General features: G+C 40.2%; 2 protein-coding genes across 4 annotated transcripts in view; one reads left to right on the plus strand and one right to left on the minus strand.

The window, feature by feature from the left end:
• Positions 1–1,433: 1,433 nt before the first annotated feature.
• LOC140938924 (proline-rich protein PRCC-like) lies at positions 1,434–10,513 on the plus strand. 2 transcript variants are annotated; one of them, XM_073388449.1, is made up of 7 exons: positions 1,434–2,206; positions 3,452–3,508; positions 4,173–4,748; positions 5,857–5,985; positions 6,420–6,557; positions 8,102–8,167; positions 8,751–10,513. In XM_073388449.1, exons 1-7 carry the CDS (start codon positions 1,601–1,603, stop codon positions 8,835–8,837), a joined length of 1,659 nt encoding a protein of 552 aa, XP_073244550.1. In that variant the 5' UTR covers positions 1,434–1,600; the 3' UTR covers positions 8,838–10,513. The 2 variants fall into 2 exon arrangements, with proteins under 2 accessions (XP_073244550.1, XP_073244551.1); XM_073388450.1 differs by having other exon boundaries at positions 5,860–5,985.
• Positions 10,514–10,898: 385 nt separating this feature from the next.
• Positions 10,899–24,915, minus strand: part of LOC140938923 (cartilage oligomeric matrix protein-like) — a 39,696-nt gene continuing 25,679 nt past the window's right edge. For both annotated transcript variants that reach the window (XM_073388447.1, XM_073388448.1), the window contains 17 exons: positions 24,174–24,313; positions 23,563–23,703; positions 22,232–22,306; positions 21,979–22,140; positions 21,187–21,291; positions 20,535–20,642; positions 19,348–19,507; positions 18,343–18,461; positions 17,310–17,448; positions 16,405–16,500; positions 15,658–15,842; positions 14,976–15,024; positions 14,682–14,878; positions 14,523–14,597; positions 13,960–14,057; positions 13,285–13,424; positions 10,899–12,600 (listed from right to left, as the gene is read on the minus strand). In XM_073388447.1, the coding sequence (XP_073244548.1) occupies positions 12,569–12,600; positions 13,285–13,424; positions 13,960–14,057; positions 14,523–14,597; positions 14,682–14,878; positions 14,976–15,024; positions 15,658–15,842; positions 16,405–16,500; positions 17,310–17,448; positions 18,343–18,461; positions 19,348–19,507; positions 20,535–20,642; positions 21,187–21,291; positions 21,979–22,140; positions 22,232–22,306; positions 23,563–23,703; positions 24,174–24,313 (2,021 nt within the window). In that variant the 3' untranslated portion in view covers positions 10,899–12,568. The remainder of the gene's footprint in view (positions 12,601–13,284; positions 13,425–13,959; positions 14,058–14,522; positions 14,598–14,681; positions 14,879–14,975; positions 15,025–15,657; positions 15,843–16,404; positions 16,501–17,309; positions 17,449–18,342; positions 18,462–19,347; positions 19,508–20,534; positions 20,643–21,186; positions 21,292–21,978; positions 22,141–22,231; positions 22,307–23,562; positions 23,704–24,173; positions 24,314–24,915) is intronic.

The following is a 24,915-nucleotide window of genomic DNA, read 5'->3' on the forward strand; positions in this document are numbered from 1 at the left end:
AGAGATAGGTACCAGGATTATGAAATTGACAGATAACGCTTATATCTTACCTAGTAATTACTGGAGACCGTATGCCGCAAGGTTAAGTGATCCTGTGCGCTTCATTTGGCTCAAATCAACTAGGTTCCGCCATTACAGTTGTTTAAATGAGGGCTATCACAGTTTTAAAACACCGATTATGCATAAATTATGCAAACACCCTAGGGTTGATGGGACATTGAACAATTAACAACCTGCTTTGTACCCGCTCAGAGTGAAAACGCAATAACAAAATGTAGATTGTTCTCAGGTGTCGAGTTCCTTTATGGCACATGCTCTCGTATTTCAAGTACTTCTTTTTGTTTCGACACGAGTTTAATGAGTTTTTGCTCTTTCAATTGCTAAATTATCCAACGCAATTCGAGAAATCCTTAAATAGAAACTGAATATTCCCGGGTATGCACATGTGGTTTGTGATTTTACGCAGCTTGTACCGATAGAATTGCGGAGCACAAACAAGACCGTAAGAAAATAAGGCCTATCTATCATTTATTCAAAAGAATTCTTAATTAACCTTACATCCTTTCTGTAGAAACACAGGGGGGAATAATCGACTGATTACCAAATACATAGCCGCTTGGTGTCACAATAAAGCTGGTTACAGATCGAAAATCCAGTCTTGGGGGCACAAGCGAAGGGCGATCTTGACGGTGACAGCAATTTTCACTTTTCAATTTATGGCTGAAGTGGATACAACTGTGGATAGTCATTTTTGTGCATGTCCAATTCTACATGATGATAATACCTTTGAAAAAGTCGCTTAACAAAGAAAAAGACTTGGAGTAAGTCTCTGTCCAATTCAAATTGTTGCGATTTTATTTAGAGATATTACGCCCATAAGGCTATTCCTATTCTGAATCCGTGACTACGGCGTGTCATTTAATAAACCGGAAGATTCATGTATTGTAACTAAATCTCATGTAATAAGTTTCGCTAAAAATACCCTTCCCCCTCCAAAACACACTTTTTAAAAACCACCTTTGACGCAAGCTGGGGCTCATGATATTCTTGTTGCGAATTTAAATGTGCTCTCTTTGCGCTGTTCATTCATCACCGGATGTAGTTTAGCTTAAGCACTCCGAAAAAATATTAACAACAGTGCGTAACCTGTTATTAACAGGGCGGGGCGGCTCTAATCGTGAAATTAAAGTGCCTTTCATAATTGCCTTTCATCGTTTTCGACGATCTCGACCCAGACCTCTACTCACGTGGTTGAGTAAGCTGTACAAGAGATAAAAAAGGATCGCATTACCGCGAAATAACATAAAACTGCGCCACCCGAATTTAAGCGTTCTCAGCGTCCTTTAATATTTCATGCTTTGTAGCTTTGCTGTGCACTCGGATCCATCCATGTCCCAGCATTCAGTTCGTGCATTTAATCCAAAATCAGCGCTCCACTGGGCACTAGTCACAAAACAAATATGGCGGACGGCGGCTGTAATGGATTGTAATGCGTTGTTTATTATCGAGATTTTTACCAAGAGGAGGCCAAATAAGAGATTCATACAATAGCTTCCTTCGGTTCTGAAATTTTTGAACGTACGCCTGACATATTTGCGTGATGTCGCTAGTTGCATATGGAAGCAGCGGCGAAGAAAGTGACTCGAGCGATTCGGAGGAGGTTCAAAGCTCTCGTGTTTCTAAAGAACTGACAATTACAAATAATGATGGCCAGGAAGATGGGGAAAAGCTTACCTCCACTGGAGAAGGAAGAAAAGAGGAGAATAAAACGGGTTTAGTTCTTCCGTCGCCCAAACAACTCAGTGAAACTTCAAATTCTGTCAAAAGCAAGGGAAGCTTTAGCTTATCATCGTTTCTTCCTAAGCCCAAAAACATCAGCAATCGTGAGAAGGAGAGCACAGATACTTCAGATGAAAAACCTTCAATCAGCTCATCAGCGATGATGGATGATGAAGAGGAGATTTTAGAGATCGAAGAAGACTATGAGCCTATTGTAAAACGAACCAAAAAGATTCAATCAACTGAAATTGAGGATAAGCCAAAGTCTGTTGGAAGTTTGTTTTCTCTTCTCCCTTCTCCCTGGCAAGCTGAAAACTCTTGGTTAAAAACTGCTAACCCTAAAGTAAAGGCAAAGAGTAAACAGACTACGTCTGAAGAGAGAGGTTCCAAGCAACCTGTCAAAATTGCTATTCCCATTGCCCCAAAGGTAAGACAAACAGGGATTGCAAGTAGTGTTTAACGGGGTATTAACAATGATACTACTATGATTTCATACCAGCTTGATCTTATCTGGGTTCTTTTGGCTCTGTATTTGCTTACACAATTCCAGCAGAAATGCTAGTATCACTGCAGCCATGCTGGGACAAGTTCATTTTATTCCCCACTTCCTTGCGAAGTTGAGATTAGTTTTTCGTCGCAGTATGGAAAGTTTTACTGGTATCATGCAAATGCAGGGAATGACTCATTGTACAATGAATTTAGACCCCTGACGGACTGTTTTGGTGACCACATGCATGAAGATATTTTTATCATTAGATGATGCCTGGATAATGCCCTAAGTGACCTCTGATAAAATGCTAGGCTCTTCTTTCCATCACCTTGTATACGTGTATATATACACACTTGATAATCTAAAGAGATTTTGTAATTAGATCAGAAGTTACTTGGGACCTTGATTTCGTGCACCCCTTCATTTAATCCAATGAAGTTGGAAAGTCGCTGCAGATTTGATCTGGTATAACAGATGATGTAGACTGCAAAACAGTCCTTATTTTTGCGTATTCAAGTAAGCGCGAGCAGTCAAACAAAAGGTCTGGAACGAGGCTGAAAACAGAGAGTGAGACTGGGGAGAGACGCTAAAAATACTACTACTACTACTACTACTACTACTACTACTACTACTACTACTAATAATAATAATAATAATAATAATGAAGGTCGAGGTAAGTGTTATCAGCCGAGCTGAAGGCCGAGGCTGATAACACTTACCGAGACCTTCATTATACCAGATATCTAAAAACCGTATCCAACAATGATATTGTTTATTGACCTTTATTATTCATTGTTGGAAATCATGCATTGTGCGTGCAACCAATAGATTAGTTAGTTACCTGCTAGTGCTGATTTCCAAACTTAACTGTAGCCAATGAGAAGATAGATATACCTAATTGCACGCGAAAAGAGATAATAATTACTTCAAGAGATAGTTAAACTTTCTATTTTCCTTTGTGTTTTTAAATTATGTACAAGTTGTGTACAGTTAAGGGGTATTCCATTTATTGTACAACAATATACATACTTTTTAATAAACAGGATGAGTAGATCTAGTCAGCTTCTGAGGTTATCATTTATAGGACCAGGGATATAGTTCCACGTGGCAAAATGGAAAATATTTCAACTTACAATGCAACAATAAGAATTTAATAATGGCTATTTTTACTTTGATTATCAGACTGATTCAGATGATGAAGATGATAGTCCTGCTGCAAAGAAAATCATACCATCAAAGGTAACGCACTTTAAATGAATGACTAGTGTTCGTGGATTCCAGGGGGAGATTTAAAGTTCCAAGTGGAGAGATAAATTTTTGTCACTTTTTGTTAACTTCAATACCCTTTAAGTCCCAATAGTGACCCAGGGTTTTCAATAAGAGCTGGTGGCTGGCAAAATTCACCTGGCTATTTCACGTGAAATCACCGCCTACTTTTCTATGGAAATTACCCCAGTTTAAATACAGTATTTATGACAGTGCTGTCACTGGATAAAAAAGCTAAAATTTAATGATGTCTGTGTTCTGTTCAAACACTTTAATTTTTGCTCCAGAATGCTAAAAATGCATTCTAAGAGGCCCAGATTTTAAAATTTTTCCAGAAACTCATGCCTTCAGCACTCACAAGTCGTGCCTTTGCGGCAAGTTTTTTCTTTCTCTGCATACTCCAGAGCTTTTGCCACCTACTTAAAGTCTTATTGAAAACCCTGGTGACCAACATCAATTCTCTCCTAACAACATCAGTAAATCATCAGAGAGGAAAGGTTATGAGAATAATAATAAAAATATGATCAGCATTAACAAAAATGCTAGGAAATGCATGAAGATCAGTTTGGAGAAATTATATGATTGTGGATATTGGGGAATTACTACATGTATACATTTTATGTTTGTTTATTTTTAGGAAGGATCTGGTCTTAAGTCACTTCTTCCTAAACCAAAGCACAGCATCACAATGAAAGCTGATAACCCAAACAAGCCCTCAGTGAAATTAGCCAGTAGACCTTTGATACCTCATACACTCACTAAGAAAGCAAAAGCTGCAGAGAAAATGCCGCAGAAAACAGCTAAGGTGTTAAACCAGGTAGAAGGTGCTATAAGTGATGACGAAGATGAACCAGTTAGTTTCTTTACATTCAGTGATAAAACTGAGAGCTTAATAGATGAAAAGACTGAAACCATCCAAAGTCAAGATGCTAAGAGCAGCTCTGCTTTAAAGGTTCATGAGCCAGTTCAAGAAATTTCAAATCAGGCTGTGACCTCATTTTCGGTTGGCGAGGTGCCCTCTACTTCACCTACATTTCAAGGAAGTGCCGGTTTGACTGAGTCAAAGCAGCAAGTGATGGAGGTGCCTAGTTCACAAGTAGATTTTGGAAGTGGAGAAAGCTTCAGTTCAGGGGAATTAGAGACAAAGACTTACTATTATGAACAACAACCTGCACAGAATCAGCAGTATCCAGGCTATTCTGCTAATGATTATGTAAGTATTAGGTGACATACATTTAATGCGCCATCTCTAATAATAAATAACAGGGTTCCTTTTATTCCACTCCTCCCCAACCCCCATATGTCCAAGTTTGTACCCAGCTGCAAAATTGCAAAAAATTGGAGAAATTGCAAAATTTGCTAAAATGAATAATAATCCAAGTGTTAGAAGAAGGAGAAGGGTGCTCAGCAAAAACTGCAATTTTTTCAAAAATTTCAAAAAATTGAGGAAATCGCAAAATTTGCTAAAATTAATATATTCATGTGTTAGAGGAGGTAGAAGGGTGCAAGACAAAAGCTGCGATTTCATTAATGTGACAAAGAAGTGCGAAAAATCGCAAGTAACCTGAAAAATCGTCAGACTTGGGATTTTTCGCAATTTTCGCAACTGGCTTTCAAAAAATCGCCAACCTTGCGATTTTTTCAAGATGTGAATTTCAAGTTCTATATTAAGGTTGTCTACACCATAGCTAGTAGAGGAATACTACTAACTATGTCTATACCAAGACAGATCCACCTCAATGCATGTACATATATAACCGAAATGTGGAAGGTTTGTTACAATAAGGCTAGAGTTTCTCAAAGTCCTTCCCTTCTCATTTCTGGTTCCGGTCCTCCGACTCGCTTTTGCCACAGAAAACATAAAAAATCTACCGCTCGCGCTTCACGCTCGTGAAAAGAATTGAGCTTTACTTTTAGGCAAGTCTACAATAAGGTTTAAAGCCATTAAAAGGCTGGTTAACACGGTTGATGCAAAGCGAACTAAAAAGAAAACACAAACAAACCCACATTTGAACTACATGTTTGTCAACATAAATTCAAGCACCAACATGGCACTAGCTATCTGGGGATGCTCAGATGTGCAAGGTTATCCTGCTCGGCCAAGTGCTTGGGTTTATGTTGGACATGAAACATCCCTCATTCTAGGCTTGATTACCTGCCGTTGTTCGGGGAAAGAGCCCGCATTCCTCCTCGGGGAGGAGGAGGATCGGACTCGAGAATTTGGCAGAAATGAAGCCTATCCGTGCAATATCTTTTCACTTGTCAACCAGCCTGGGAACGATGATGTCACATTTACAAAATTTTCAACTCCTTTTTTCCAGCAATATTACAGCCACAACACTGGTTATTATGGCCAAGAATCAGAAGCCTATACATACACTTACCCCACAGGCACCCCAGCACAGGAGCAAACCCAGTTGCAAGAAACAAATAATATTGATCTAGAAAAGGTAATGGTATATATTGAATGTTGTGTTATGTTGTTGTTTAAATTTTGTTGGCATTTTTCCTTGTTGCTAGCCTGCATGTAGTTGTCTTCCTAGTCATTCTTTAGAAGTAGGAGTAGTCTCTAATCCACGGGCTATTAGGGAGTTTAAGCAACGGCGTTTTTGAGCAACGAACATCAACCGGAAGTGGACTTTTTGCACTCCTTGGCCGTGATTTTAAATAAATTCTTGGGCAAATTGTCTCTGTATGAGTAAAGACACTTAGCAATACAAATTTGGTAGCATCAGGGCATATTAAAAGAGAAAAAGGATCACTTCCGGTCAACCTGCATCGCTCCAAAACGTCGCTGCTTAAACTCCCTATTATTTTGTTTCAAACTTTGTTTTCACTAACTCAGTCATAATTTTTATAACAATTTATTGTATGATTTTCTTAGTTACACAAACTCAAAGGGAAGAGAAATCGCCACGAGGAAATTAACATTGTTGATGTTAATGCTGACGATCAGATTGGCAACTCTGCTGAAATGGTGGCAAAATATGGCACAGAGGAAGTAGCCCATCGACCTTCACGGGTAAAGGGTTGTTTATATATATCCTGATTTAGCTCGGCATTACTTTATTTCTACACATACTGTAAAATTCCGAAAATAAGCCCCGGGGCTTATATTTTTCAAAGCCCCTTTTTGAGGGGCTTATTTTTGGAGGGGCTTATATTCGGAGGGGCTTATCTACGGAGGGGATTGGGCTAGCCTTATAGTTGGAATGAAATTTACCATTTTTGCTTTGTTTTACTTTGTATTTGAGGGCAATTTCCAAGTACAAGCCGCCCGGGGGGCTTATGTTTGGAGGGGCGATTTAACGGAGGGTTTTTTGCGGTATGAGTTTGGGGGGCTTATATTTACATACATACTTTATTGTTACCTCACCAAAGGGGCTTTTCAGAATTTGGAGGGGCTTATACATGGAGGGGCTTATTTCCGGAATTTTATAGTAGTTTGACTGTTTCATGTAATGATTCGATAGGTGGGGAGTCCTAATAACTCGACGGACGTCTCTATTTATAAGAAAGGTCTCCCACTGTTTGCACAAGGGTATAAGTTCAAAGTATAATTATGAAATTGCTCCACTTCATTTAATGTTAAAGTAGCTATGTCACGCTATTTGTTATCTTTTTGAAGAGCTAAAATGTGTCTCCACATCAGTTGAATTCTAAAAATAATGGTCTGGTTTCGTTATTTAAGACTATTTGTAGGCATTGAAACTGTTTCCTGTCGTCCGTTGCCACGGATGGCAAGGATGGACATGGATTGAAACTTGAAAAAGTTGAGCCAACTTTTTCAAGTTTTAATTCTATGCCAGCAAAAATCGCCCAAAAAGATTATGAGTATTATGGTCTGGGTAGTGCCCATTGATGAGATTTGTTTGATATCTTCTTCACAACTTTACTGGAGAATTTCGTGTATGGGCACAGGCGGCCCAAGCTCAGTGTGAGAGTTTAATCATTAATACCTGTGGTTTCATACTGAGTACTCCTTAAAATGGCCGTCCGTGAGAATAAGGGATTTTGGGAATTCAGGTAAAAGATTCCTTAAAATGGGATGAACATAAAGGGTTTGTATGGGAATTCAGGTAAAAGATTCAAGAATACAGATACTCGCTAGAATTTTCCATAAAATACACCTTACCTTAGTTATTCTACTTGTTTTTGCTTGCTGTGCGGTTATTTTCCCGATCTATTGCGATTTAAGCAAGCGATTTTCCGTTAACCCCGAGTAACAACGCAGCAAGCAAAAACAAGTCAAGTAAATAAGGTGTATTTTATTGAAAATTTTAGAGAGTATTTATATTCTTGAATCTTTTACCTGAATTCCCATACAAATCCTTTATGTTCACGGCCATTTTAAGGAGTACTCAATATGAAACCACCTGTATTAATGATTAAACTCTAAAACTGAGCTTGGGCAGCCTGTGGTATGGGTAAGGGCACTAAGTAATGACTCCAATACAGAATTGACCTAGACAACAATATTGACAGCAATATTGACAGCAATATGCTGTTGACATATCCCCATACCGGTAAATCTGTCTAACGAATGTGAATGATATTTTATTGCAGAAAAAGAAGGACATGCCTACAGCTCAACAGAGGAGAAAGCATCAAATAACTTACCTAGCCTATCAGGTAAGTCGCGTTTGCCACGTTGAGGGTAAATTTCAGGACAAACATTCATTAATTTTTACTTCCATTAAATCCTGTCTTCTTTATAATTACAACCGTCGTTGAAAATAAATCCAACGATCTGGACGATAGCGATTGTAAATATCAAGTCGATGATCGCCGCTTTTGCTATGATTGTTGTAGAGCTGCTGTACGTCATAATCCCCACCGCTCACCGAATTTTCTTTTCAACGATCATATGGAAACCAGGCTTTACAAGGATCAAGAGAGGCCCTTGCCCTACACTTTTTTGGCAATTCAGGCGAAAAAATTGAATATTAAATACACACAAGGATGCAAGCTACTATAACACAATTTCGTATCATCCCCTGTTATTCTCGAACAGGTCCTTGTTAGTCAACTAATGGGGAACCCCATTACTACGACCAAATGACCGAATGTTTTTTTGTGCCCCAGTTATTTCTCGCTGACATTGTCGTATGAGACACTGAAAAAACCATGAAACTGTTTCCTTTCAAAGTCCCTAAGCAGGGGATAGCAGTGTAGTGTTTGCGAGAAACTAACTTTGTTTTCTTTTTAATCCCAGGCTAAAGAAAGGGAGTTCGAGCTACGACAACAGTGGTCTGCCAATCGACAAACACGGAGACAGACTCAGTCAAAGTATGGGTTTTGATGCTCTTAGTGACGCTTATTTCGGTTCCTATCTAGTAACCTTGTGCTGTAAATGGCTTTTGTATGCCTTCATTTCTTGGTGACGCTAGGAGTGGCGTTGTGCGAAGAAGGAAAAGATGCACTGCTGTAGACTAGCCTACATAGGAACAATATCAAACCAGCGTTCAACAAAGGAAAGAATTACATTGATGCTTGTGAGATACTTAGCTGTAAGCCTGGTGTAAGCAACCATATAGGAAATACAGGAAATGTCGAAATTATTTTCTACTCGAATTCGAGTTTATGTTGTTTTCATGTCCAAAAGTCCCCCTTTTCGAACACGCCCACTGAGAAAAGACTACCGGAGGCGGACTACCGGAGACAAGTTGAACGAGAATCTTGTTCCAGAAAAGCTTTCCCTGGAACTAGAATGGTCAATACGAGAAGTCAACCTCGTTCCAAGGGTAGACGAGAGACTCTGGGAACAAATGGAAAGGAGGTATCATGGAGCTTAAGGTGGCTGAACACAGTTGGCAGTTTGTGAGTATATGTCATTTGCCAAATCATGGCAAGAGAAAGGTTGCAGCTCACAAGTTGAAACTCGGCAAGTGAAAAATGTACTGATGAAAGATTTTGATTGACAGGTAAATTTCACTTTGGCTCAGTTTACATAAAATTCGCTTATTAGATTTTCCTATGAATTTTCACACAGCTTACTATAATTAATCATTATCATTTGAAATTTATTTGACCAAATTTTAACAGACGGGTTTTTAGATAATCAATAATAATTGTACTGTAATTATTAAATGTCACAAAATTCGTCTGTTTAACTTCCATTTAAAGTTCTCTTTATTTAAAATACGAGAAAATTAAAATTCTGCCAAATAAATTATCACAAAATGTCTAATGAGTAGATTTTGAGAAATCGTCTTCTTTGTACCATTGCTTTTTCTCCGCCACGTTTGTCTAATTTAAAACACGCGCCGTCACGTTAGTTACCGCTGACCGCCCGCTGTGTTCAGCCATCTTAAGCGTTAAGCAACGGCGTTTTTTAGCGACGAACGACGACCGGAAGTGGACCTTTCGCATTCTTGGACAGTGGTTTTGCCTAAATTTTCAAACAAATCCTCTCTGAAGCAGTTGTAGCATTAAGGCATATTGAAAGGAAGAAAGCCTCACTTCCGGTTGCCATGCGTCGCTCAAGTTCACCCTTGCTTAAACTGGACCTTTATCTGTAAAATAAATAATGGTAATAGGACTGAGTGGAGTCCAATTCGGTTTGTAATTGTACGATTGATTAACAAAATCAGACGACCGCTTAGCGGGAGTCCGATTTGTTTAATCACGAGTATGATTACAGACCGAATCGGACGAGACGAAGTTCGGTTACCAATTAATCATGACTTCAACAAAATTTGAGGTATATAAGGCTCTTTTTTAAATAAAAATAAAAGAAATTCCAAGTTTTTTTTGCCACCAGCTAAAAAAACAGTCATTTAAGGGCGCGCGTGATGGCGCGTTTTATTCAATTACTTAGGCATGACGCGTACTGTCCTATTACGGCTGAAATCAGGGCATTTGATAGCCAATCAGATTTGAGGAATTTGTTATAGTTATGATTAAGCAGTTAATGCACCAATCAAATTTGAGGAAATTGTAATGGTTATGATTAAAGCGAAAATCATGTTAAGAAAATATTCCGTGTCATTTGCTTCTGTCGGCTGTGTCTTCACATGCTCTATGAAAATCAACGCCATGAAGTTGAGAGTACCCGTAATTCCGCCCTACTTGGTTTTCACTAAAATAAAAGAATAAGATCACAAATAGTTTTTACTTTGAAATTTAATTTACCAGGATGAATCAGTAGAAAGAAATACGTAACATGCAAACCTGGCATATTAACTCATGCATTTTAAGTTAAGTATGTACAAAAATGTTACAACGCATGGTCCCACGACCTTACTGTGATCTCTTCGATAATGAAGATAATTCTTATACGAGAACGATATAGACAGCCACACAGAAGCATGTAACTATTATTTTGTAATCTGCAATGACTGCTAATGTTGGCCAGCGAGCGTTTTTCTTTATGCGATAATATAGGCCTTATAATGTGAAGAGGGAACAGTTTTATTGCAGTCCCTTCTTCATTGATACTTTCCTAGACGGTACCTCTCTAAGAGGCCACGTTCGATGTAGGAAACGGAACGCGTTTTAAAAGCCCTTCTCTTGAAAGAGGCAGCCAGTTGTTTTCCTTCTAGCGTAAGTTCACGTCTTTTCCATTTCCTCCACCATTCGTTCCTTCTTGAACAAGCAGGCAATTAGGTCAATAATCTTAAGCAAAGGCGTTTTTGAGCGACGCACGTCAACCTTTTAATATGTTTTGACGCTACCAAATTTTGCTCTTATGGACACGATTTGCCCGAAAATTTCGGCAAAACCGCTGTCCAAGAATTCAAGAAGCTCTCGTCCGGTTGAAGTACGTCGCTCTTACAGTTAGTCCTGAACTTACATGAGTTATAATTCCAAACGCAATTGAACATGTGTTCCCTACAATCCATTCTGAGCACTGATGAATCCTTAACCATTAAAGCCCCAATATTCACATACAAATTCTTCATATTGATCTTCATAGATCCCTTAAGAATTAGTTGAGAGAATTTGATAAAAGATCAAGGCATTTTCCCTTAGGTGATCATTTTATCAACTCTCGTAACCTTTCCTCTTGATTGTGTATTGATATTGTAACGAGAAAATTGATCTTGGTCACTATTGGGACTTAAAGGGTTAAGAGGAAAATAGGCATTGCAAGATGCATGTCCATAAGACTGGATTGGCGCTAAAGCATCAGTAAAACAATTGTTTTAAATAAAGGAACTAATATAAATTTTCAACGACGATAACTTTATCTAGCTATCTTTTTATCTACTTCTCTTCTCCGAAACTCAGGATCGGAGATCTTGGGAAATCGTCCATCTCTTATTACTTTTATGGGTACTCCTGGTTTAACGCGACACGAGAACGTGAAAGTATGATTCAAGTTAATCGCTACTTCTCCGCTCTTATGGGCTAACAGCCTGGTTACTTATACAAGAAATCATTTATACAGTACAAGCTTGGTTACATTTACATATATTTACATACAAAATAACGCTAACGCTTGATTATATATATCTTGATAAGAACTGCTGTTATTTAACAGCCAAGAGAGCTGGCCTGTTTCCTTTTAAGTCTTAGAACATATTTCAGCAGCCGCATTTCGTCGAATGACTTGCAGCAGGAGCAATCGGCTCCTGCTTGCAGCTGTATTGCGCCATCCACAGAAAGGCTGCAACGTCTTGGAAGGACTTGAATGACAGGCGAGGAGTGCTACGTTGCCTGTTATCCAGACTTTCTCCAGTTATGCATTGGATGTTGTGTATCTCTAGTTTATTCTCTTCTTGTAATTCTCGGCTGTTTACGTGCACGCAATGCCGTGTAGAACATAATTTACGCTAATTGGTTTTGTAAAAACACAGAATCTCTCATGGAACAAACTAGAAAATTGGCTTTTAGTTCTCACAAATTGCTATTGATAACGTAGCGAGAATACTAACTGCTAGTTTTAATGTCACAACTTTTTAAAGTCATGAGTAATATTCAATGTTTCACTTCGTTGATATGAGCATGAAAGATTCACATTTAGGACTCCAAGCTGGCTATCGCCATGTTTCAACACCGTAATGTTGCAGTTCCTCCAGATGGTTTTCATTAAAGAGCTTCGTAGTCGTCCGGAACTTGTTCTGTTAAGAGGAAAGAAGAAAAAATGAAAATCAGCCATAGGAGGCCCCAGTGTGATAATGGTGATGATGATTGTGATGATGATCATGATGATGATGATGATGATGATAATGATGATGATGATGGTGATGGCAGTGATGGTAATGGCCGTTTTTCAGCTAAATGCGTCCTAGTTTAAGGCGTTTCGTTTTAATGCAAGACACATTTGTCTGAGACGTTAAACGCGACTGTCTTCTGTCGCAAAATAGCCTGCGTTGTAGACGTCATCTAACCCCTGTTAGTAACGTCTGCGAAGTGGCGCCGATATTCTTGATCTCAGCCGGAGCCCCCAACCGACTCAACGAATTACCAGAAGTGCGTTTCGAATTTTCCTTCAAACTGATTGGCAAAGGATTTTTTAACAGGCCAATCATGGCGCGTACTCAAATCCTGGTACAAAGGTTGGGCCCAGAACAAGGATTTCGGCGCAAGTGTAATTCTGTCTGTGGCGCAGGCTAGCATAAAAACGGCCAATGGGAATGATGATGGTGGTGGTGATAGCTATGGTGATAGTGTTGGTGGTGGTTTTTGATGATAGTGGGATGAAAGTAAAGATGAAAGCGGATGAAATATAAATGACGAAATATTAATGGCTGATTGTGCTGCCTGTGATGGCTATGGTCGTAGCGAAAAAAGTTGTTACCTACCGTTACATTTGTACGACATGTTTGACCAGACCACTTTTGCTTGTGAAAACACGTACATCCCAACCTTTCCGCCTTTAAGGGTCTTGTCAATAATGTATCCTGTATCTACCACTAACTCTCCCTCAGAAAATACTTTCAGCCTGAAAACGGAGCAGAGAACATAAAGCACACAAATAGATTGATAATGTAGCTGTGAATAACTGGCATTTAAATAAGACCTGAGGACATGTTCCAAGGGCAAAGCCTTACTCTTCAAAATGTTCCAGAAGTTATTCCCGTAATTAAAAATTTTTCTTATCTTTTTTCTTCGAATAACCCGGGTGACTATTTTAAATTTCGACAAAAAGGAGGGGCATGTCTTTAAAGGAGGGCCAAAAAACGATTTAAAACCTCACTTGGCTGACCACAAATAATGAACATCGTGTAAAAGAAAAGAAAATGTATAGAACATCTAGAACTAATCTGGCCTAACAGAGGAAAAAATCTCTTCTGTAATGACACAATTAAATAAAAGTAAGACATGAAATAGGATTTTCACGATTTCCTACTACTATAAGAGAAATTTAGGGAAAGGGGGAAACTTCTTTACTTGATAGAGCAAATGGGTAGTGCGTATGTGAGGGAGGGCGCTTATGGAAGAGTGAACCCTTAATCGAGGAAGCATTTTTGTCTTACCTAATTAATCCAATACTTGGTCTGTGCATTAGCGTCCACTCATAATCTGTTTTGTCCTTCCATCCAATCAAATTTTGATCTCTCCAAATCTCTTTTATCTGCAGCAATTCAAAAGATACGATGTTAACAAAGTTATTATTACATTTCTAACAGCGAACTCCTACTTTGGAAAGAGGAAAAGTGGTAACAATTATGACCTTGCACCTGGACTATCCAGGTGTACATGTATTTTGTTTCATTCTTGAGAAATCTATTACATTCTCAACTGTTTGTCCGATTGGGCGAACGCGTCACGTGGTCCAAGCGTCAGCTACGTCACCGAAATGCACTGACCGAGAGGGCCTGGAAAGACGCCGCACAGGGACTAGGAAAGAGTGGATCAAGACCCTTGCAGTCACACCATGCGTGACGTTGCAAGTAACAGCGAGGTCATACAAGCGTGAATTTGACCAACTTTGAAAAGAGATGACTGCCTAGAGCAGAGTCACGTGATTAACAAACAACCCAAAATAGCTTTTTATTTTGCTAACTCTTTGTATTTATTCTCTTCGTGCACTACTTACTTGTCCTTGGGCGTTCCCAGAATTCCATAGTGCATTTCTAAGGGCGGGTCCAGGGCCGGTATCAGAATTAACCAACTGTGAGAGGAAAAATAAAAAATAAAAAAGGTAAATCAATAAAGTCATAAATCCGAAGATCCGATCCCATCCAAAAAGCATTACCTTGATTTGAATTCCTCGCACGGCTTTAGCTCTGAATGGATTCATTTCCCAGTAAACCTGATCCTGCTGTTTCCATGAGACGAGGTAGAATTTTCTGTTACTTTGGTAACTGAAAACCAGTCCTATGAAATCGTCATCATGTGTCGTTTGAACCTGTACTGTGCCAGAGAAGTCAACACCACTGAAGCGGACGGGTCCTGTATTAAAATAAGTTAGAAAACATATATCAGTGAAACGACATTGACGATTTCATTTCTTGGGCTGAGAAAAAAAAAATACTAAAAAACGACTTACCCACGGCTATTGCTGGATCGCTATTTTCGGTTTGTTCTACTTTATTTCCCTGCAAAAAAAGAAATTACGTCATGATAATCCGGCTACAGCATAACCGCTAACCGGCACATTCCTTCCGTAGATAGATACCAAACTGCCGGCCCAGCAAATTTCACCTCAAAGGAAAACGGTCAAATTGCTGTGCATATCAGCCAGGAACCACACTCCACGGAAAGAATACACCCCACTCCCCACTACCTGTCAAAAAGAGGGTTCCTTATTTTACATTGCCCCCTCTCTAATACAAAGAGATAAACGTATACGATTTAAATGCCTCAGAGTAGTTGGCGTCACTCCAAAAGAACGTCTGCGTGGGAGGCTAACAATCTATGTTAATGAACACAAACTATTTCAGTCACATCTCAGATTTTTCACGTCAAAGTTTTGTCCACCGCGCTCATTATATAGGTGGTGTCTTGAAAGCCTACCACCCATAATCAACGTTTTAAGTCTCCCATATGCGGACACTATCATAAGTGGGTGCGGACTGGAGCTTAAACAACTTTCAAGTTTCTGGTTGACACATTAATAAACGTAAAGTAACACTTTAAATAGCTGGTATTCATGTCTTAATGATTAAGAAAATTGTGGACTCAGTCAAGCTTAACGTGGAGGGCAGGCGTCTTGGAATAGTTGGTCTTACCTCTAAGTCTACCTGCCAGACAGCTGGCTTGTAACTGCTCGTGTCTTCGGGCACAATTAGACTGATCTTTTGCAACCACGTGAAATCAGTATGCGTCACATGATGGTTAACTGAACAAGCATCTTCTTCATCCGGGATTTTGTCGGCATCAAAATCCCCATCACAAGGATCCCCTAAACCATTACCTACAAAGGAAAAAAACATCCATTGCAATTAATAATTTTTATCGTGTGAGAAAGGAGCAAAAAATCATTCCGTTAACTTACATACATAATGTTTACAGGTAGCCATTACGACACCTAAAGGAGCATCATGAGGTTATCCCTATATTAAAACCTCCCCTTACAAATAACCCATGAAAGCCGGTTGGCCGGCCACACCACCGGTGTCTAAGTACCCTACTCTTTTCGAACAGTGGGGTGGGTTTTTTAACGTCCCACAAGAACCAGATAAGAGAAAGTGCTGTGCGACGAGACCTACGGTTTTTCGTCCTTATCCGAGAAGACTCGCAAGTCTGACCGTTAGCAGATGTTATTAGAAAGGCAGCACTTTATTCTCAGATATTAAAAGACCCTGAGTGTTGGTCCGGCCGGGGTTTGAACCCGCGACCCCCCGGACAGCAGGACTGGCACTCTCCCAATAGAGAGGAGAAGTCGTTACGTCACGTTACCATGGTAGCAAAGCCGGCTACATTGCAAGAAGTTAACGAACAAGTAAGTGGCTAGTTATAGAGGAAATGGTACCAACCGTTCAAGTCGCGTTGAGTTGGATTGGGCACTAGTTGGCAGTTGTCGGACCTATCTGGCACACCATCATCATCATCATCGTCATCACAAGCATCACCTACAATAAAGGCAAGGTAGTATCAAGATAGTGAACCGGAATGCTGTAGTTTTGGGTTCAGTGCTATGCTGGAAAAATTTAACATAAAATCAAGCCAGTATTTAAAGCGAGCGGGGAAATCATTAACATCTGGACAAAAGCTGCAGTTGGAAAATTTCGTTGCCATGGTTACAGTCTTGAGCTTTCATCCGGGGACAAATTAGGATAGAACATGCTTTTTATGTGAGTGATTTACCCTGGCACTAAAAATTGATGCAAAAGTAAATTTTGTCGAAACAATGATCAATCTAGGCATGCTACTGGCTGCCTCGTCCCCAGTCGCTCGCGATCACCGGGGGATGTTTGAGTTCATTATTAAGGATAGTGGGCACGAAGGGAGTGACGGGAAGGGGAGAAAAAGCCCCTCTCTCTTCTTTTCCTTCCCAACACTCCCCGCTCGCGCTCTGCGCTCGTTCCCATCACCCCTCTCTCGCGCTTTTCGCTTGTCTCGCGTGCTCGGGTGTTTTCCAATCCCCACTTAGACTTGGGAAGGCCTGTGGAGAAGGCAGTGCTAGTGCTTCAAACAAATTTCTTGGGTTCGACGTTCGACTCCCTCTTGAATAGCCTGCGTGGCAGGCGTTCGAAAGGAAAGGGGAAGGGAATTAGGTCGCGAAACCACGCGCGAGGGAGGAGGGAGGAGGGAGGAGGGGAACTTCTTTCCTTTCCTTTCTCACTCGCGCACCCCACACGCTCTCGCGCGCCTAAATTCCCCCTTCGCCTTCCCTCCGCCGGTCACGCAGGCTACCTCTAGAAAGACCACCATGACTGACCTCTTTCATCTCCATCATTGTCTATCTGATCAGGGTTTGACACTCCTCTGCAGTTATCTACCATGTCATCTACACCATCATTATCATTATCACGGTCGGTGTCACAGTTGTCGCCCAGTCCGTCGGCATCTCTATCGTACTACAAAATAAAATAACATAAATAGATAAATATTCAATTAAAATAAGGCTGTCGCTATAGGGCCGGTTTCAAAATACTAAATAGTCTCCTAACTCTAAATCACTAAAAAAAACCCTGTTATTTGCAGCTCTAATATCCCGCTGTCGAGAAGATCTTCGAACCCTGTAATTTAATTCACTTCCTGGCACGCAGCTCTATTGTGTCAAGGCCAGGCTCTATTGTTTCTGTTAATGTTTGTTTATTGTTTTCTCGTCCCTGTTATCGCCTTTCGTGATCGCACGTTCTACTCTCCCCAGTCCTCCACTGCCCTAAAACACGCTTGTATTGCAGGCTAACATCTCTTCCCCTCTAAGTTAATTAAAAAAATGTGGTAGCCTAAGTTACCAGCCGACATTTCGCGACGCTACCACTGGTTTCCCGACGAAATGACGTCTGAGCAACGACTGCAGAAAATCCATACTGACGACGTTCACTAGCCAGATCTTGGTAGTGCTTCTGATTGTTGGATGGTTGGTACTTGTTGCGACTGAGAGAAATTTGCTTCAGCCAATCAGAAACACTACCAAGATCTGGGTAGTGACGCATCATCAGCATGGAATTTCTGCAATCGTTTCTCAGACGTCATTTCGTGGGGAAACCAGTGGTGGCGTCGCGAAATGTCGACTGTTTTCTCGGGCTATACATGTACCATAATTGTGGCTTTAAAGTACTATAAAATGCGCGATTCAAATCAGATACGGTAGTTTTTTTAGTCTGGAAATGAGGCCTAAAAATGAAAACAAAAAAACAAACTACTGAACTGTATTTGCCCTCAGTCAGTTTTGCTAAAAATAAAACAGTGTTTTCATGAATTTGGCCTTAACCTTATTCGGTTTAAAAAAGGTTATTACAAACCTGGCCTCTATTCTGTACTGTGGGGCAGTTATCGCACGCATCACCCACTCCATCGCGGTCGCCATCCTCTTGAAGTGAGTTATGTACCATTCGGCAGTTATCAATAGAGTTCAATACACCTGGAGAAAAAAAGAAGCGTCAAGCCGTTGCGAACATAAATACGGGAAAACGCAAGTAGATAAAAAAGGGAACAAGTGCTGTAGATTTCCAGGAAGATAGACCTATCTTTTGGGACGAGCCTTTTTAAGTTATAGGGAGTGTATTTAAATGGAACCCAAACCGTTAGAGAATCCGTTCAAAAGCAATCCAAAAGCAACGGCGGAAGAAAACTCGAAATTCCAGTACACTTATATATAAATGATCAGCGCCATTTAAACAAAACATTGTAAATTGCACGGTTGTAAATTTTACTGACTTCAGCACAAAGTTTTGTCACATTGAGCCTATTAGTAAGCGGTCTTTCTCGCGATTTGCAACAAAGTAGCTAAGATGCATGTGAAACAAACCATATAACAAAAGACACGGTAAAATGGGCAGCAGAAACGTGCATCTTGTTTTGCAACATTCCTGCAAAAAGAGTTTCATAGCAATGTTGCGCTTTTTACTAACCACGAATCAAACCTGCGGGCCTTGCAACAAATCAGGTTTTTGCAGATTGCGACAAGGTTTTACAAAAAGTAGAGAGTAGTTCTACTTTTCGCAAAGAAATCTGTACATATTGCGCCTTTTACCGGCCCAAGGCAAACTTGTTTTGCAACAAGTGACGTTACTCCCGTGTTTATTATGGCGTGACTCCCACCCAACTTTATCCAATCAGAGGTGAGTATTCACGCAGCTTGCAAAAACATGATCTGCTGCAAAACAGTTTTGAACGTGGGTGTCAAAACGCCTAACTCTTTTTGCAGCAATGTTGCAAAACAGGTTGCAAGTTTCTTTGGCCGTTTGACCGTGGCTTAAGTTATCAATGACTAGAGGCACAATATATTATCGATCGCCCTAACTTACCGTCTCCATCAATGTCCTTGTCACAAGCATCACCAACACCATCCTTATCGAGATCCGCTTGAAGCGAGTTACTGACATACGGGCAATTATCACAATCATTCCCTAATAAGTCGCCATCATTGTTATACTGAGCAGCGTTCGCATTACGCGGGCAGTTATCCTAGAAAAAGGAACAAAAGGGATAAGCAAAGCACAGAATCAATTTAGTGTCTTCTCTAAACATATACAGTAACCTATTTTTATAGTGCAGATTATGCACCTTATATTAGTATGGGTCAAACTTGAAGTCAGCTATCTTTAACGACCCTCCCCTTCCATCCGCTCTAGGCCTACAAAAAATGGTGCAGGAATTTTCTCTTGTATCATTACCTCTCACAATATTAAATCCTAGACTGACCTAGTTGCTTCACCTGCCAATACTTAAAATTTAAATTGTTTTGATGTGTATCTGTGTGGCTTTTAACTAGTCATATTTATTTACTTTTGTATTGTGTCTCTTTTTTGTATCAAATACTAAGAATTTGTCTCCCAACAAATCAGGACAAGGTATTAGTTTCTCAAGTACAATCTGTACGTGATCTTGTTCAGTTTGTGGAAAAATAAATAACTGCATAAATAAACTTTTTTCTCTTGCGCAAGTTCCACGAGCAAATTAGCGTGCGTGGTAGCCTGTTGCAGGCGTTCAGATAGTGGGGACGTGACAAAGAAAATTGAGCAGGGAAAATCAACTCGCGCCACTCTCCACAAACCCCTGGAATAGGCTACCTGCGTGGCAGGGTACTGCAAAGGATGCGAGAGGAGCGCGCGAGTTCCCCTTCTAGTGCCTACCCGGCAAGCAGGCAACATGACAATCAGCAAATCAGTTCTCGTCGACAGTACGCGATGTAAGTTTAACCTTAACTGCGCTGCCAATCATAACCAAGCAACACTATCAGAACACAGTGTTGTACTGCCTTGTGAGGAGAGGTTTTATTTCTGGCATGGCTTTTAGCATTTAGAAGTTGTTTGAGTCGCTTGCCAGTCGCTTAGTCGGTTTGTTTACGTCCCGAGAGACGTATAAACAAACCATTTAAGCGAGTGACAAGCGACGCGAACGAGTTTGTGAATGCTTAAAGCCATGCCAGAAAGAAACCTCTGCTCGCAGGATAGAGCAGTACTGTCAATTAAGTGAATCGTCACCTACTTACCCGCTCATTTCTAATATTGTCCCCATCCACGTCGTCATCGCAAATGTCTCCAATTCCATCGTCATCAAGATCTTCTTGACCGGGATTTTTTATACGTTGACAATTATCCTGTAATATCAGAGTTATCAGTTTGTTTCCCTGTCTTGCAAATTAGCAAACCGCGCATGTTTCAATAATCAACCATATAGTAATATTGATCTATAGTGGTATTTGTTTTCGGAATTAACAAAATGACGTGCGCGATCATGAGCCGGCGCGCCCTCTTCAAACGTCCCCCTTCCCCCACCTCCTCCAGCCGGTCCTGTCCTAATAATTGGTGCGATAATCAAAGGAAGGTTAAACCCTTTCTGCAGCAGTCCGCTTGCTCAATTCCTAAGTTTATCATTAACATCACTTTTACAACGAAATTAAGTTCTGGCGCACGGCGGGTAAAACGATGCTTCTTAAAGCAACTGACAGAAACAACTACAGGCCCTAGTTTCTACCAACAGTTTCTGTTTCATTCAACAAGAGAAACGCATTATTTTGACCAACCCTTACAAGCACACACTAGACCCTTAACGTTTTTCCCTGTATGTAAAAATACCGTCACTAGCTTTGACCTAAGCGCCCTGTCGAGACTTCTGTCATTATTTTACTGAGTTGTTCATACCTTACGACAAACGCTATCGGTACAGTTCAGTTCCTTATCTGGAAAGCCGTCCAAATCGAAGTCTTCAGCGCAAAAGATGCCATTTCCAGCGTAACCTTCCCGACACTAGAATAAATTCACGAAAATATTATTTGTATAAGCAAGTAATGATGTTTAACAATTCACTAGGGTTGTTTTCCTTTTTTCACTTACAACTGTCGATAAAAATAGTTTAAAACTACTATATTTTTTTTTGTCAAGTGCTTCTTTGACAAATCTTCATCATCACCATCATCATCATCATCATCATCGTCATCATCATCATCACTATCATCATCATTATCATCGTCGTCTCCAACACCATCACCACCACCAACGCCGCCACCATCATCATCGTCATCATCATCATCACTATCATCATCATTATCATCGTCGTCTCCAACACCATCACCACCACCAACGCCGCCACCATCATCATCGTCATCGTCGTCGTCGTCGTCTTGATTATCGTCGCCGTCATCATCATCATCATCATCATCATTATCTTTGTCATTCATATATTTATTTACTATTCAGATCACCTCGTGACATTACCAATATCTCGTAGTCCACTTCTCATTTTCGTAGTTAAATACGAGAAAAAATAAGAACTTTTCTTTTTTCCTTATTCATCTTTTATCACAACCTTTATCCGCCTTGTCATGTTTTTCTCTTAGCGAATTTCACTCTGGTACTAGTGGTAACCCCTGCAACACCGCAATGGCGAATGAAGCATTGAGAAGCCCTTCATAAGCTTTGAAAGAATATCCTTACCTCACACCTAAAACTTCGCCCGCTGTCCAGTCGAATGCACCTGGCGTATTGACTGCAAGGGTTACTCCTTGGATCGCTTACGTCACAATAACTTAGGTAGTAGCACGAGTGTCGAGGATCGCCAGTGAAGCCAGGAGGGCAATCTCCACATTCGAAGCTTCCCTGTAAGATAACAAGCACAGACATGATGTAGAAAGCAATCAACACATGACTACATTACTCTACATTTTACTACAAGTTAAAAAAAGCTTACCGGAAGATTGATACACTTTGATTCTTTTGCGCATGGGCTTGGTTCCTCTGCACATTCATCAATTTCCGTGCAAACCTACGAGAGAAAAAAACACAGTGAAGTTATCCCTGCACCGATGAATACCACATTAGCCCCTTCTTGGGGCGGAAGGGTTTGAGCTTACTTTACAAATTTACATTTGCGACGAATCTCTTGAGATGTAAAACCAGCATTACGGTAGAGCTGTCAGGAAATACGGTGACATGAACACGATGATCATCGATGTCCGTCTCAGGAATTATGCGACAGGAGATGTTACCTATACGTTTACAGGGAGGGTACAATAATCGAACAATGCAAAAATTGCGAGTAAACACTATCTGGTTTGAACAAGATTACTCCCCCCACCCATCACCACTTCCACCTCGCCCCTAAGAATGCAACAAAGATACATGTACAAGAAGTTAACCAGTATGGGATGTGACGCCCCGTTTAAATATATCCAACATATAGCGGGTCTAACTTCAGACAACACTGTGGAACGCAACGATGTTAGATCATGTCAGTGCATCGGTTTGAACGGGCCTTACAAACAAGCGAACTATTTGACCGTTGAGCAAGATGTTTATCCAGTCCGAATACGCAGGTGACTCAGAAGAAAAAATCCCAGTTCTCCCAACAGGAGTCGAACCAATGACCTACTGGTCACTAGTCCAGATGCCCTACCACTGAGCTACAGGAGACTCCTGGGAGCTAAGGCCACTTAAATCCTGCATACTGCTACGACTGGAATGTCGATATGTGCTGATGCGCAATAGGGAGCTTAAGCAAAGACGTTTTTGAGCAACGGACGTCAACCGGAAGTGAGGACTTTTCCCTTGTAATATGCCTTGACGCTATGTAATTTGTATTGCTTAGTTTCTTTACTCTTATAGAGACGATTTGACTGAAAATTTGGGCAAAACCATCGCCCAAAAATGAAAAAGGGCAACTTCCGGTTGACGTGGTTCGTTCAAAAACGTCTTTGCTTAAGCTCCCTAATGATTAAAATGTGACGGTGAATTTTAAGCCTGGGCCCAGTTGTTCGAAGGCCGATTAGCGCTTAACCCAGGCTTCTTTTTTTTGTTGTTCAAAAGCATTTTCTTGGATAATTTTCTCTGTTATTTTTAACAGCATCCAATCATCAACTTGTTGACAAAAAGAATGAAGCTGAATTTATCTTTTAAGCTTTCATAACTGAATTCAAATTTCGCACTAAGTAACCCTGGGTTATCTTAACCCAGCTTTGAACAACCCGGTCTTGGTGAATAAAAGAGACAGTTTACATACGGATGAAAAAGAAGCTAGAGTACCTGTTTATTGTCCTTAGCAAAATACAGTCCAATCCCATGAACCTCCTTTCCAGAATATCCCCGAGGACATGGTGGACACCAATATCCGGGACTTCTATTATGGCAAACAACATTTTTGGCGCAAGGGTCGGCCAGTTTACACTAGACAAAAGGAAAATGAAAAACAAACAAACAAACAAAACGATTAGCTTGTCCTAAAACCATCAGTTTGACAGTAAGGAGGTTATTACATAAATGATGCCTAACCTTCGAGGCTTTCATAAAAAAAAAATGACCTGGAGCCAGCAAATCATAATTATGGATTAAAGATAAAAACGGATGGCAGTTGGGACTTTTGTAAACCTGTTCAACCTAACAATTTCTCAAAGTTCATCTCTCTCTCTCTCTCTCTCTCTCTCTCTCTCTCTCTCTCTCTCTCTCTCTCTCTCTCTCTCTGTCTTGTTTGTCATTAACCTAAACTTTTGTCATTGTTAAATAGTTTTAGATAACCGTATGTTTGATAGCGAGAACGTAATAACAAAAAAAGAACTATGCAAAACGGCTTTAGCTACTGTGATACAGTCCTTTCAACACAACCCTATTCCGCAAACAAAATACAAGAGACTTTTTACCTCATTGATGTCAGTACAGTTGATACCATCACCCAGCATTCCAAGAGGGCATTCTCCGCACTCAAATCCCTTTACAGTAGCCGGATCATTGAAGCAAGGCACACCAGGAAAACAAGGCTTAAAACGACAGAAGTCTTGAACTAAATAAAAAAAAAGGCAGAGAGAAAGGTGAGGAAACAAAAAGTTCGATGATCACATCTTAAAAAGGGTTTGACAGATTGTGCTCGAAAAAGTAGCATCATATGCCACTAGCAGTGCTCGTATATTTCTAAATTATGCCAACAATTATGCCAGCTTTTGTAAATTATGCTTATTTTAGCAAAATATGCAGAGATTATGCTTCTACTTTTTACTTCAAATTTGGTAAAAATACCTCAATAACTATGCAACAAACAACACAAGTGAATGGCAAACACATTCACCCTATTTACATCTAGAAACTTTAAGAGTGCAAAATCCATTCTCTGAAAACAACAAAAATTCAAACAAAAAACCAGCACATGAACGCCATCTTGGGTAACCGAGCTAGTCAGTTATGCGCATGCGTTGAGTTCTGTGGAAAAGTCCTAGGTCACTTCCTATAGGATCCAGGTCCCATGAATGCGACAATAAGCACACAAACATTGATTCTGTTGCTTAAAGTTGCCTGTAACACCGTGACTTATCTCGGGTAAAAAAAATTGGTTGGATGATCAATTCAGGAGTCAGTAGCGTGGAAACAAAAAAAAATCTCGAGTCCCGT

Source organism: Porites lutea, chromosome 5, assembly GCF_958299795.1.
Source record: "Porites lutea chromosome 5, jaPorLute2.1, whole genome shotgun sequence".
In the NCBI taxonomy this organism is placed as follows: domain Eukaryota; kingdom Metazoa; phylum Cnidaria; class Anthozoa; order Scleractinia; family Poritidae; genus Porites; species Porites lutea.